Source organism: Takifugu flavidus, chromosome 12 (assembly GCF_003711565.1).
Source record: "Takifugu flavidus isolate HTHZ2018 chromosome 12, ASM371156v2, whole genome shotgun sequence".
NCBI classification, from domain to species: Eukaryota; Metazoa; Chordata; class Actinopteri; order Tetraodontiformes; family Tetraodontidae; genus Takifugu; species Takifugu flavidus.
In genome coordinates this window covers 6,520,039-6,535,209 of record NC_079531.1, presented here as the reverse complement: position 1 = coordinate 6,535,209, position 15,171 = coordinate 6,520,039, and the positions used below count along the sequence as shown (strand labels likewise).

Below are 15,171 nucleotides of genomic sequence, written 5' to 3'. Positions count from 1 at the left end.
GGCTTTAATCATACGTATATCAGCAGCAACATAAACAGAAATACTGGTAAGAATCAATGTTCAAATTTGTACTGTTACCTCATAGAAGGTTTATATATTGTAATATTGATAATGACTTCCTGTGTCAAGGTTCTTCTACTTTTAATTTCAGGGCACTATAAAGTAAAAGTGCACTTAAAGTTAGAAAAAAGTAATGGATTAGGATCAGCAGTTTCTCAATAACTAGAAGTACTGTAATTGGTCGTCTTTCAGAGCGACTTTCTAAAAGTTGTACAGATGTTGTAGAATCCTGAACATGCAGCTCCGTCTGCTCTTCCAGTCTATACTGTGGGAACCGTGCGTTTGTCAGCTCATCATATGTCAGTTGTAAATTTTCTATGAGCTGCAATCCAACACAGAATTGCCCCTCTGTCAGTTCCTGGAGATTAACGTCTTGAACGTGATCTATATTTGGGAGGTCCAGGTCTCTCTGCCCATCATATATAATGTTTGGGAGGTACTCCTTTGTCTGCTCATCCCAGCTAATAACTTGGAGTTGGTCTGTATTCTCATTAAATGTACTGTTTAGGAGATGCCTCGCTGTCTTGAAATTACATGATATGTTTGGGAGATGCTCCTCTGTGCGATCATCAATGCTAATATCTTGGAGGTGCTCTTCTCTCTGCATATCATGGCTAATGCCTCGGATTTGCCTTTTAAACTTCCTGCCAAATGTAATGACTTGGAAAAGCTTCCTTATCTTCATAGTAAATGTAATGTCTTGGGGGGGCTCCTTAGCCTTTTCCTCTGATGTAATGGTCGAGACGTGCTCTTCTTTCTGCTCATCAAGGCTAATGTCCTGGAGATACTCCTTTGTTTGGTCATCAGATGTAATGTTTAGAGAGTACTTCTCTGTTTCCCCATCAAATGTAAAGTTTTGAAGGTGCTCCTCTGTTATCTCATCAGATGTAATATTTGGGAGATTGTTCTCTGTTTTCGTATCAAATGTAAGGTCTTGGAAGTGCTGCTGCTCTATCTGCTCATTAAGTATCTCAATGAGATTCACCAGTGCCTGTTCCTGAGGTGATAGCTCCAAAATGCTTTGGTGTGTATCCTGCTTCAATGTAATGTCACAGAGGGTGACATCAGTTTGTTCTAAAGGTCTAATCTTGTTGCATGTTTCTGCTCTTTGCTCCTCGATTGAGTCCAAATATGTAACTCTTCTTAAGTCATCATCCTGACTCACATTAGACTGGTCTTGCTGCACTTTTTCTGGCTGGATCATCGAGCTACTTTCAGCAAAACTGTCAGTCATCCTTCGTTGAGAATCCTGGTCTGATTTTCCTCCTCTTTCTTTTTCCTCTTTCAGTTCTTTCTCGAGATCCTTAATCTGTTCCTGTAGAACCTTCTTACTGGCCTGACACTCTTGAAATGATTTGTGCTGTAATTCGAAATTTTGGTTTTGTACATTGTCCAGAGACTGCAGCTTGGTCAGCTGATCATTAAGCATTGTGTTCTGTCGAGCCAGTTGTTTTTCAGTCTTGCGGAGATTGCGAACGTCCTGCAACAGACTCTGATGGTCTGCAAGTGTTCTCTCCACCTCAGACTGTAGCTGGGCATTAGTGGTTTTCAGAGAGTTATTTGCCTCCTCCAGGTCCTGTATCACAGTGGCCAGTTTGATTTTATCCTCCTGTATTTCCAAGTTTAAACCCTCCGACTTATCGAGCATCTGCGACTGCTTGTGCACCTCACACTCAGTGTCTTTCACAAGAGCACTAAGATGATGCACCTTTTCTTCGGCTGTCTGTTTCGCTGTCTTAAGGTTGGCTACCCGCTCGGTGAGGTTTACAATCATATGGTTGAGGTATGATACGCTTGTCTGGGAATTCTGCAGTTCTGTTTTCACATTATCAATTTCTGTGTCTTTTGCCTCAAGCAGAGAGGTAAGTTCATCCACCTTGGCATTGAGGGTCTCACTGAGTCCACTGAGATGTTTCTCGTTGTCCCAAGACTTCTTTGATTCGTTCCTTAATTCTTCAGTTTGTTTTTTGAAAGACTGCAGCTGGGTATTCGCATTCATAGCCTCATTTTTTTCCATCAAGATCTTCTGATTTTGTTTAATTTCCTGAACTTCCTGCATCAAATATTCATTTTCGGCCTTTGTTTGCTCAACCTGAGATAGAAGTGAGGCTATTTCAGCTGCTTTGCTATGGATGTCCTCACTAAGGGATTTCTTCGTTGTCTGCAGTTCCTCTAACATGACCATTTGTCTCCTAATGTCTGAATGCAATTTATTGTTCAGGCAATTAGATTCATCCAGCTTGTTGGAGTACATGGATGCAGTGCACTCAGCTACATGCAGTGAAGAGTTAAGTGCGTCGATATTTTCTTCCTGTTTCTTTGTCAGAGTGTCAAAGTGGCATACTTTCTCAGTCAGACCTGCGATTGTCTCATTTAGAAGGACCTCGTTGGTCTTGTATTTTGCAACAGTAATTCTCAGATACTCCATATCTTTATTCCTTGATTCGGATGATGAGGAAAATTCAGCTGCCTTGGCAGTGAGTTCTTCAATTTCACGAATCAAAAGTTTCTCTTTGGTCTGAGACGTTTTCAATTCCACACTCAGCCTTTCGATCTCTTGTTTTTGTCTTTCTGTCAAAGACTGAAAGTTGGAGACTTTAGTGTTCAGACCACAGTACTCATCCCTCACTCTTTTGTCATTGTCCTGCAGAGTGTAAAGTTTCTGCAGCACACTGTCTTTTTCCTCCTGAATTTGCTGCTTCTCTAGCTCCAGCTGGTGTTTCTCATCATTTAGGACAGTATTTCTTTGCATTAGAGCGTGATTGGTTTTCTCTAGCTGCTGCAAGGCTCCTATCACTATTTGTGTCTCTTTCAATATTTCCTTGTAAGTGCTGTCAGAATTAGAATATTCAGTCAATAACATCCTAGAGTAATTCTCAGCATCATCTATTTTTTGGCGGAGGTGTTGATTCTCCTCTAAAAGGCATTCCTTCAGGCTTGAAAGTTGGGAAACCTCTTCAGAAAGACTCACCAGCTGCTCCTTTTTCCGTAACAGATCACTGACCTCCATACTCCTCAACGCTACCTGCAGATCTTCAACATCTTTGTGGTGTTCCTCTTTCAGAGATTTGAGTTTGGCCTGCTCAGCGTTGAGAGCACTGCTCAGCACTTTCACTCTGTTGCTATCATGATTAGCCTTAGCCGTTAGTTTGGCATATTTCCCATATAGGTGATCTGAATGAGATTGCATTTCAGCCACCTGAACAAGGACATTTTTTTTGTACTCAGACCAACTCAATCGGTCCTTTTCAAATTCCTCCTGCTGCTGTGTCATCCTGGCAGTCAGAGCTCTTTCTGCCACTTCCTTAAGAGCCAACAGGGAACAGAGCTGCTTCAACTTGTCTTGACATTTGTCTATGTCTTCCTTATATAAACGCATTTGCTGAATTTCCTGCTCGTGATGTAATGTCAAGTTTACCAACTCCTGATTTGTGACACTGTGTAAACGTTCTGGAATGGCATTTTCAGGGCATTCTGTGCTGCAAAGAGGATCTTCATTATCCTGAGAATCCAATGCAAAACGTCTCTCTTCAGCTGAGCTTGAGAAAGGTTTTTGTTCAAATTTTCCTTCCGACCCTTTTGAAGGTTTCCTAGATTCTTTATGCCTGCAAAATAAACCAGTTCTGAATCTCTGCATTGTATTGAATAAATTTGTTCACACTCAGAGGTAATTTTTGTCTAATTATTTTTCGTTAAATTTTAAGCATAATATAAATATTACGACTTTGATAGTTCAAAGGACGTTGACAAGTTTCATCTTTGTGTACTGGATGCCCTTTCTTGCTTTGTTATCAAACCTCCAAAACGTTTAAATTCATTGATCTGTGACATAGCCATAAAACCTTTGCCAGATTTTAAGCGTTCATTCTATTAAACAATTACAATTCTCATGCATATGTTCTGAGCTTCAAATAATTTTCTTGCTGTTCCTGTAGCTGTATAGTTAGACTGTCAGAAAATAAAGGAACAAAATGCTGGTATTTATGTCATCGGCATCATTAACTTGATCTTTGTCATTATTACAGATTGCACTGTTACGTCATAGTCTGGGCAAAGCTGCTTCTGGGATGTTATACATGAAAAGACTAGAGGGAACATTTAAGTGTTAGCAGCCATGGTGGGTTTTGCGTGCCAGTTATGAGGGCGGTTATATATTTTAGATTTTTGACACAGTCAACACACTGCTATAGTTATCGCATCATCCTCAGACTGACCTTCTTCCACCAGAGACTGATTTTCATTTTTTACTGATAATGTTAAAAGCACAGGTGGGTCTGGCCGATTATCTAACTGCCTGAGATCCACAGATGTTCGCTTCCTGGTGGTTTAGAAGTCGGTGTTGAGGACCGGTGAGGTAGACGAGTGAAGGTGACCTGGCATTAGGACCCCTAGAGCTTGTAATGACCACCATGAGGAGATAGAGGTTGTCAGTGATAGAATTCCTTTTATGTGGCTTTTATGTGGCTTTGTAGTGTTTCGTTGAAGAAAAAAACAAACAAACAAAAAACATTGATTCGCTATTTTTATTGATTTTGTTAAGCAACCTGAAATTCTGGCTTTTAAAAATATGAAGATTTGATGAGAAAACCTGAAAACACCCTCACATCGTGAGCAGTCCAGACTGACGGAAAAGTATAAAGACCAAGTCATTTTACATGTGGCTAAAAGATGGGAGTGTGAATTTCACTACATCTGTGTGAAATTCCATCATCAGCACAGAAAACTGAAAAATGATTTTCTACAGTAGGAGTAACTACATGGAGTGTTCTGTAAGGTCTGCTTTAATATTTCAATATAATTCAGCCCAAAGGCATGCTAGCAAAGTCCACAGTATAGTACTGCTGTAGACATGTGCTGTCCTGGATTTCAGTGCCAGTTCAAGTTAAATATGGAATACATACCACACACCAAACTATGTCTCACCCTCCCATGGTTTCCCCTTACTCTGCAGGCATCAATCTCCTGTTGGATTTTTGGCCTTTACATATAGAAGGAATTGAAGTTTTAATAAAATAATATCAATAAATAAAGTATTCTTAAAAACAAGGTACATAAATTGTCATATTTATCTTGCAAATGACTTGTCCTGTCAGGAATCAGACGAGAACCCAAGAGCGACACCAGAGTTCAGTTGAACACAGCTTTATTAACAGGAACAGAAGGCAGACAGAATTTACCCGGGAGCAGGGAGGACAGAATCGGCAGGGTCCAGACCAGGCAGACAGGCTGGAGAGTCATGTGAACCACAGAGGGCAATCTGGCGGGGAGGTAGCGTAATGCAGGGAACTAAAAAGGGGGCTCGTTATGGTGCTGATAAGCCACAGGTGCGTGGGGTGAACTAGGACGCACGGGCGGGGTTGCCCGCAGCTGTGACATTGTTCATGACTGCACAGACTACGGTAGTCTGTCTTTCTGCACTTTTTAAAAAGTATTATGTTTTTGAATTACACGTCCTCATTTCTGATTCAATAATACAAGAAATAGCATAATAAACTCCAAAAGCAAACATCTGCTGTCTCTCTGTAGAGACAGATATTTATAACCCGGTTTGGATGTATGTAAACAAATGTGTACAAATTCCAGCCAATTTGTAATTACAAAATATTAAAAATTGAATTAATTAAAGTAATTCACCATTCAAGTACAGTTTGTACTTGTTTGTGTTTCATATTTTTGTAATAGAGTTTGAAAATCAGAAAACAGTAACAAGGCTTACCATTTTTATTACTCAGATCTTTATAAAGTCGATATTACAAATTGATACTTTATTGTATTTTGACAGATTAGCATAATGTATAGTATTGTGATTTCTTGTGTGCAACAATACATTGATTTTTTGTTTGTTTTTATCTGTCAAAATAAAAAACAAACAACTATGCAGTCAATGCATCCTCTTAGTTGGCAACAGATTGTTTACAGATATCAGAGTGTGTAAAAAATTATATGCAAGTGTACATGAAGTTAAGTATCCAGTGTTAAACAAGCCACGCATAACGTTAAAAAAACAAAACAAAACCAAAACTGACACATTTAAAAAAATCTTTTTGGAATTAATGCAATAATTAATTAGTTAATGCCTTTAACACATGCAGAATGTCTTTTTGCCCTTACATTATAACTACAGGGGTAAGGTCCACTGAGGAGAAACAAAAATGAATCAATTAAAAAGTACTGAGTGATTGTTCTTTTCACCTGTGTGAACTTCACATACAATCCCAATGCTAATCATGTGCTACTTCTGGTGCAATGCCCCTACCTTCTTGTTTCTATACTGTTTTAAATTATATATCTTCTCTGCTCTGTAGGAATCACTCGTGTGCACTTAGCAAGGCCTTTAAAAAAAGATATTAAAGTATTTTCAAAGATATTCACAAATTTACAAAGTCCAAATTACAGCTTGGGTGTCCATTTCCATTCAAATGTTTGTCTAGCATTTTGACTGGTCTTTATTTTGATCATTGGTCATCCTATTAAGGCCAACTTGACATACCCATGGAGAAAGACAAAGCACTTTGACAGGTGCTGTGCCCATCGATGTTGGTCATATGCACTAACAACGATTGTTTTCTTCACAGTACACGTACATATGTGACTTTTGAGTCTATACCCAGGTAATTTTGGGCCAAACATTTGTATCTCCCAGTGTCTGAAACTGAAGATCTCTGGATTATGAGTGTGCCGTGTGGGTGAAGCAGTTCACTGCCCATTGGTCGGCCCTGATGTGTTGATGATAAAACTGAGCGATCAGGTAGCTCCCATGTGATCTCTGGCTTGGGGATTCCAATGGCAGCACAAGTGAGCTGGAGAAGTGTCCCCCTTGCTGCTTTGACATTGGGTGGAGGCCCTATTGTGATCCTTGGAGGGTAGGCAACAATAACAACAGGGACAATGATCACAGCTTCACCAGCAGCATTACGAGCTCTACATATGTAGTTTCCTCGATCATGTAAAGTAGTATCCTCAACCACCAGAGTACCATTTTCTAGTAACTGATGACGGCCAACGATTTGAGGATGACTCAGTGTGTGACCACCAGGAATGGTCCAGTAAATTTTGGGTACGGGACTTCCATCACATAGACAGTGAAGAAACAGAGGCTCTCCTGATACAATCCGTATGATACCCCTCGGCCTTGTCAGGATGTAAGGCTTCTGACCAACTTCTAAAATGATTAGCTTCTCTATGTACCCCATGTAATTTTTAGCACCACATCGGTAGTTTCCAGCATCCTCTTTGCCAGGCCTGATAACTAAAGAACCATCCTTTCGTATATGGAAATGAGAGCCATGGTCGGCTTTATTAGAAAACCGTGTTCCATTTGGGAACGTCCAAACGATCTCTGGAGATGGGTGTCCGTCAGCTGAACAGTTCAGAATAATAGTTTTCCCAATTTGAGACACTATCCGTTCATTGAATGGGTTTTTGAAGATTGGCCGCCGCAACAGACTGGTGACCTCCAGCTGCACCACCATTACAGCCTCTCCTCCATCATTCCTCGCCAAGCAAATGAACTCTGCTGTATCAGTTGGCCGCACATTACGAATCTCCAGTGTCCCATTGTGGTGTACATTAATCCTGCTCCCAATGTATGGTGCTGTTAGAAAGATGTTGTCAGGCATAATCCAAGTGATGATAGGAGTGGGATTCCCCTCTGCCTCACAGTCAATTAATTTCCGAGAGAATTTAACTGCTACATCTTTTATGACCGTTCTATTCTGTTGGTACCCATTGATTACTGGAAGATTTCCCTCTATCTCAAGCTTATAAACTTTTCTGTTTTCTCCAGCAGGATTGCGAGCCATACATACATATTCCCCAGTATCACTAACCCTGATATCCCTTATATCCAGAGAGCCATTGACATGCACAAGGTAGCGTTCATTAGATGCTGCAATCACATCATTGGTAGGTAGCATCCAGAAGATCTTGGGCTTGGGTTCCCCAACAGCCTCACAGTCAAAGCGAATGCTGCCTCCAGGTTTGACTCTGCCGTAGGTCTGGCTGGGTGGATATATCACTGGACTGACAGTCATCACACTGATATGTACAGTCATCTCATCTTTGCCAAGCTGGTTTTCTGCATAGCAAATGTAGTCCCCTTCCTCTGAAACGCTAACCTGTGAAACAATGGCACAGAAAAAAGTATCACTTGAAAATATTTTCATTTAGATGTCTTATATATATGAGGGTGTACAAATACAGACCTGGTTTAAGTAGAGAGTTCCATTGTCAAAAAGTGTATAGCGCCGTGCCCGTCCTCCTCCACTGCTAACATCAGCCTGAAGAGCGCTGCTAACCTTGGTACCATCTGGTAAACCCCAGGAGATCTCTGGCTTTGGTGCCCCTGAGGCTTTGCAGTCAACTTTCACGTCATTGCCATAGGTTACCTCCTTCTTTTCATACGGCTTAGTCTCTATCTTGGCCGGCTTCATTGACACACTAACCCTAATGAGTTTGACATCATCACCAATTTTGTTTCGTGCCACACAGAGATAATGTCCAGCCTCCTTATCAGTCATGCTATTAACAAGAAGGGTACCGTTATCCATGACCTGGATTCTGCTCCCCATTCTGGACAAATGGAAACAAACAGTATAAGAAAATGAGAACGTTTTGTCCATGTATGATCTCAACATGCTTGTAGAAAATGTATAGTAAAAAATGCACACATGTAAAATATATACTTTTTGTATTACTGCTCTGAAAACAAATTGAAGCTTGACAAGTACAATATGAAAAATGATTTTCGAAGATCAACATCCTCTGAATAAAAATGGCTTCCTTTTTGAGTAAAAATCTTTAATTGTAGGCTTATTAAAAATATTATTGTAATTAAACTTTAAATATCCACAGATGGTGTTGCAAAATTCTAAAAATGCCATTTCTAGATATTTCAGTGCTTGAAAGAAATAAGGCAAGACAATTCTGCCCTCTGATATTTGTGTGAGCTTATCATTTTAACAACATTCAGAAGTTCTTACTTTAGCAGTTATATTTACCAATGATGTTTATTACCTGTGCCCCTGGTCCACCACAGCTTTAGAGGGCAGCCTCCACATGATTTTAGGTTTAGGGTCTCCCATAGCAGAACAGTTCAGTCTCAGCTGGTCACCGAAAAATAACTCCATCTTACGCTGGGATATCTCTACAATATGAGGTGCAAACACTGCCTTTTCAACCGCCAGAGTCACAACTCTTCTGTCAGAGCCTGTAGAGCTTGTAGCAATACATTCATATTTCCCACTGTCTGCTTGTGTAACATCCTTAATATGAAGGGTTCCATTCTCATGTACTGATATTCTTGTGTTACCATGGAGTTTCTTTGGCTGCAGGTGTGACCCATCATTGAGGACCCAGTGAATAGTTGGTTGAGGGTTACCATGACTGGTGCAGGGTAGCAATAAGCTTTGAGTTACCCCGATGTTCACCTGCTGCTGTTTCTCTTCGATAATGCCTGGAGGGGCTACCACCACATGCAACTGGACTGTGGCGACATCACCTCCAGCTTGATTACTGGCAACGCATTTGTAATTACCTCTATCATTCAAGGATATATCCTTAATAACCAAGGCACCCTCAGTAGTTACTGATAACCTACCCCTCTCTCTTAAACCCCTAACTTGGGTTCGGTTAGGCAGGATCCAGGATATCATGGGTGTGGGCCGACCCTCTGCTTGACAAGACAATGCTATAGTGTTTCCTGCAAGAACCTTCATTTGACGTATTTTTGGCTCAAGGATTCTTGATGGGTAGGCCACCACGGAAAGGGTGACGAGAAGCTTATCCATCCCGTGATCATTTTCAGCTGTACAGAGATACTGACCACGGTCCTTGATGTTGGTATTATGAATTGACAGTGTTCCATTACGCAACACCTCGTATTTTCCCATCTTCCCCTTTATCATTATAGTGCTTCCTGGGAGAGACAGAGATATAGAGAGAATTTGTCCCAGATACAACTGCAAGAAACATCCAATTAATTCATACCTACCTGTTCCAGATGCCAAACGCCTCCAATTTATAGTTGGTTGAGGATTTCCAACAGCCTCACATGGCAGGTAAGCATTTGAATGAGATAGGACAGTGTAGCTGGCTGCATTACCCCCAGTTATCTTTGGTTTATAGGTCATGAGCTTTGAAGTTTCTCCAGGGTCTTGAATACTAGAACTTGTGCCCTCGATCCCATTTGTGCGATCATAAAAATTAGAGTAGGCATCAATTATGTTGTATGTAGAAGGAGTGCTGGTATATTTTTGTTGCAATGCAAAGACAGTTGATGTTACAAGAGTACGGGACCTTTCATTACTTTCTCGAGAACTATTGCTCTTCACGGTTGGTTTAATTCCCGTTACATATGTCCTGTGAGCTTGAGCATTTTTACTCCAAGTTGGTGGCTTGGTGTTATCGACTTTGTTCTGAGGGATAGTTGGCCTCAACATGGTGGTACGATTTAATTTGGTGGAAGAAATTAAACGGCTCTTGGTTGTAGTATAAGCTAAGTCACTGTTAGACCTGTTCCAGTAAGTTTCCTCAAATAATTGCACATCTGTTGGTTTATTCGAGGGCTTGTAGCTTGGGCTTGGGCTTGAGTAAGCCCAATGTTGGGGCGTGGTTATCTCCATTTTAATTCCTGTGGTTGAAGGTGTAGTTGATTTTCTTGGATGCAGTTCAGTTGCGGGTCTATTCAAAGGCCTTCTGCCTCGAAAAAATTTTCTTTTCTGTCCTTTCCAACCAGGCCTCTGTCTGACTATAGGCAAAATGTCAGGTAGTCCCCCAGAACCAGATAAAATGACTTTATTTTCAGCTGAAGGTGGTTTGACTGTAGGAGGTGATGGAAAAATCTGTAGTCCTGATGGAGTTTCAGCAGTTGTAAAAGACCTGTGGAATGATGGAGTAGCAGCGGTAACTTGGTAAATGCTTGGTGTCTGTGTTGTTGTCTCAGAATCGGAAGAGGAGAAACCTTCATAATCATCAGAGGAGCCTTCTCTTCTCTCTGTGTTCCTTAATGGAGGCTGAATATCTTTCTTATCCATTGGGCTTGACGGAATGTTCGCTGTGGCAAACACATGAGTGGGCAGTGTGGTAATGCTGGGTGTTTTTGTTCCAGAGGTAGTTGTAGTCGTAAGCTTTTGCCTGATAAAAGGCTTCTTAAGCCTTCCCAATATCTGTTCCTTGTGTTTGCTTCCAAACAGTCTGGTCCAAGGAATTTTTCCACGAATAATTTTGGAAGCAGTTGTGCTTGTCATGACTGTGATGGAACTAATTGATTCTTTGTGTTTGTTCGAAAATTGACCTGGTGTGGGCTCAGATTCAGCAGTATACGCAGTTGCTATGTGGCCATCTGAAACTTCTGGTCTTGACTCTTTTTGTGTATGATTGTCATTTGATATGATATCTGAGTTTATAGCAGAAAGTGTCGTTTGTTGTGGTGAGTTTTCTGTTGTTTTAGTTGTTGGTGCTTCAGTGGTCTCTGTGTTTTTTTTGTTAGAGGACTGTTTAAGCTGATTTAAGAGAGACTGTACATTAGTGATCCTGCTGGGTTTAATAATTCTCCTGCGACTATGGAAGATCTTCCTGTGGCCTTGACGTCTGCTGTTCTTCTGTGGGATGATATGGATCTGCTGCTGGGAGATGATCGTGGATCCTGCTAGCAGATGTGGGGATTTTAATGTTTGGGTGGTGTGGAAAGTAATCTCATCCTGTTGACTCTCTGTGGTAGTGATGGTTGCTATCAATGTCTGGCGTTCTGAGTCTGTGGCTGCGTGAACAACTACGTCCCTTGAACCGGCACTATCGCTCATTGGAGTGATGTAAGGGTCTGTGTTAATTGAAACAGCTCCCCAAGTGGATGTCTCTGGCTCTGCAGGCTGTGCTGTGAACTGGATCTGAGTTTCTTGTGATGAATGTAGTTCATCTGTATTTCTGAATACAGATTTTACAGGTCTAGATTCAGGCTGTGTATACATCTCTGTTGTTGTGTTTTTATTTTCTGTCTCTGTGGTTGTAATAGTTTGCTGCTTTTTTGCAGGGTTTGCAACTCCCAGCAAACCATCTGTTGCAATAATGAGATGATCTTCATTAAAATCCACAGCAGAGCCTGTTTCATTATCATCATCCGTATTGGAAAGTGTTCCAGATTTTACTCCTGACCCTTTTTGTGCCTTTTTCATAAATTCAGCAAATTTTTGCTGTTCTACTGTCCTGGAAGCTTTATCAAAGACTCTCCTACTCCACGGATGTCTATTTATCAATGGCCCCCTTCTTTGTCCCCGTGTTCTTCCGGCACCTCCTCTACCCTGTAACCTGGGAGTGGAGTCAGTTGGATCTGGAGGGATTCTCTGGGATTCTGCATTAGATCTGTCGTAGGGACTGGAAGAACGTGTCTCATCGATTGTGATGGTGTTTTCTGCTGAGCTAATGTCAGTCATGCCTGATCCTTCACTGTCCAGTCCAGTTTTCTCTTCAGTCAATGTCAACTGAGACACAAGGAGGTCAACTCCAAGATGATTGGCTGTAATGCATCGATAAAAGCCTCTGTCCCTTGCAGTGAGACCCTGAATCTCCAAGGTCCCATTTTCATATAGTTTTTTATTTCCATGGGACATGTCCAGTACTGAGTGATCAGGGAGCATCCACTGGACAGTGCCCTTGGGACTTCCTGAGGAGGTACAGTCCAAAACTTGATTTTCACCCAGTGACCTTGAAAGTTGCACTCCATTGACTTCAACCTCTTCCACATCAGGGGATAAAACGGTCACTCTGAAGGCAAGTATATCTGCATCTAAGAAGTTTGTGGCGATGCATCGGTACATGCCTGCATCAGACATATCAGCACTTCTTAAAGTGAGCTTCCCCTCGGCATATATTACAATCCTTCTGTCCTCACTCGAGTAAGGAGCTCTGACCTTCGATCCATCTGGCAAAATCCACTCCAGCAAAGGCTTTGGCTCTCCCTGAATTTGACAGTCCAAGTTTGCCACACCACCTATATAAAATAAAGCAAATATTAGCATACATAATTGATACTAATGTATGTAAGATTAAGATTGGTAGACCATATTAGCTTTTCTGAACCCTCACCTCTAACTACAGTATGTTCAGTCTTCGTTTGATTATCTCGCTTGATCATAGTCCAGGAATAGTGGCCCCTCTTAGGTGATTCATTCTCCACACGTAGGGTCACCACAGACTGGTACCTAATGTGCAGTGTAGAGTAAGTAGTAAAGGTGCGGTCGAGCTGAAAGCTCACCTCTTCTTGCATCAACCACGCAGGGGAGGCTTTAATCTCGGCTTCAACATTTGTGTGCATTCCTTCCTCTTTTGATTTTATTTCACTGTACTGATAAACCATTTCTGGGCTTCTGGTCAGCAACAACCCTCTCTCCAGTCTCATGGGAGCATCGCTGTAGCTGGCAAGGATCTGCCATAGGCGCTGAATATGTTCGTGGTCAACATTACACACCAAATACATAGTGATGTCAGCAGTAAGCAAAATTACTTTGCTTTCTTCCTCCTCTTCCAATGTTTGGTTCAGGTTCTCAAAGGCAGAGGGCCTTTGAACACTGCAGGAAAGACTGGCATCACTTTGAAATTGGTTTGACAGGTTAATTTGTATGGTGCCCAATGGGGCAATAAAGTCCTTGGGTGAAACTGGAGTGAAGTCACCCTCAACTACAGTGATGTTTTTCTGCTTCAGGTGAGGATGGATCCAGGGTTTGGAACAAGTGAAGGCATCCATGGGAAGAAGGAAGAGATTTCTCTTGTAGTAAGGGACAGGATTTTGACAAACAGGACAAAGAAGACCGTTGGAATACCTCTTGTCTCTCTTACATTTGAACAAACCTGGAATTAAAAGAAAACAACTCTTGACTAAAGAGAAGAAAAACACATCTTTGCTATCATCACAGCTTTGCTAACATCAAACTACACCAAAAATAGTTTTTCAGTTTAAAAAGTACACCATTGCACACAATTAACATTCCAGCAGCCAATAACTTTTAATCTTTTTTAATCAGCCAAGATCTAATAATTTGAATATATGGTATTGTAAAATAGGATACATAATGTTCTAAAAGGATTTGATAAAGAAATATTAGCAAGCATAAACTCCTCACCTGTGTTCTTCTGTGCCCACCCTCCGAACCAGCCCATACGGCAATCACAGTCCCAGGGGTTGCCGTGGAGAAAGATGTTTTCTAATTTGCTGCAACCTGAAAAAAGATCCACTGGCAGAGTCTCCAGCTGGTTGTCTGACAGGTAAATTGTTCGGACTGAAGACACCTTGAATACCTGGCTATATCTCATAGTGATGAATGTATCAGGATGAAGCTGCTGGAGGTGGTTACCCTCCAGGTGGACCAGCTGTAAGTTAGTCAGGCCATAGAAAGCCTCTGGGTTGATGAACTCTATGTGGTTGTGGTCCAAGTAGAGTCTCATCAGACTCTTCAGGCCTTTGAATGTGCCTTTATTGATTTTCTTTACTTTATTAAAGGACATCTTCAGGACCTGCCACAAGAGGAAATTGGTTGTAAAATACTGTTTATTAATATTTTTGGCATTATCAAGATGTAATTTAAAATGTCACAATATGGAAACTGTTTCTAAGATTTTTTTATTAGACTAGAGTGCAAATGCTCGAATTGACTTTTTTTTTTAAAGAAAAGATGGTGCTTCTTCACATCATGTAGGTTGTGGTTTTCATTGTGCCATAATTGATGGGGTCAAAAAACAACAAAAACAGACTTTCTATTTCTGCAGTACATTCAGTGGTTCTCAATAGCTGTTCATAGTCATGAGCTAAAGACCAGCATGTGGAGGGCTGTGGTCTGTCCAAAGCCCAGAGAGAAAGGATTTTACCTGTAGGGACCTCAGGTCCTGAAATGTGTTGTCTTCAATATCTACAATCATGTTACTGTGGAGCATCAGCAGCTCCAATTTCTCGAGTCCTAAGAGGTCATTTTCTCTCACGGCAGTTATACTGTTGTATCTAAAACAAAGAAACAAGGTTATTAATTGGCTTATTTGAAGCATTTGGATCTTTTCTTGACACCTAAAAGTGCCCTAAACAGGAGGAAACTGATGTAAGCGCTAAAGACTGATTTTGATGCGATG

The 15,171-nt window shown here is 41.1% G+C and overlaps 1 protein-coding gene across 1 annotated transcript in view; it reads right to left on the bottom strand.

The window, feature by feature from the left end:
- Positions 1 to 5,186: 5,186 nt before the first annotated feature.
- The window catches only part of igsf10 (immunoglobulin superfamily, member 10), an 11,721-nt gene continuing 1,736 nt past the window's right edge, over positions 5,187 to 15,171 (bottom strand). Inside the window, exons 5-11 of the mRNA XM_057050321.1 lie at positions 14,917 to 15,046; positions 14,175 to 14,565; positions 13,141 to 13,902; positions 10,052 to 13,045; positions 9,076 to 9,976; positions 8,265 to 8,631; positions 5,187 to 8,177 (exon numbers count right to left, since the gene is read on the bottom strand). Coding sequence (XP_056906301.1) covers positions 6,630 to 8,177; positions 8,265 to 8,631; positions 9,076 to 9,976; positions 10,052 to 13,045; positions 13,141 to 13,902; positions 14,175 to 14,565; positions 14,917 to 15,046 — 7,093 coding nt within the window. The 3' untranslated portion in view covers positions 5,187 to 6,629. The remainder of the gene's footprint in view (positions 8,178 to 8,264; positions 8,632 to 9,075; positions 9,977 to 10,051; positions 13,046 to 13,140; positions 13,903 to 14,174; positions 14,566 to 14,916; positions 15,047 to 15,171) is intronic.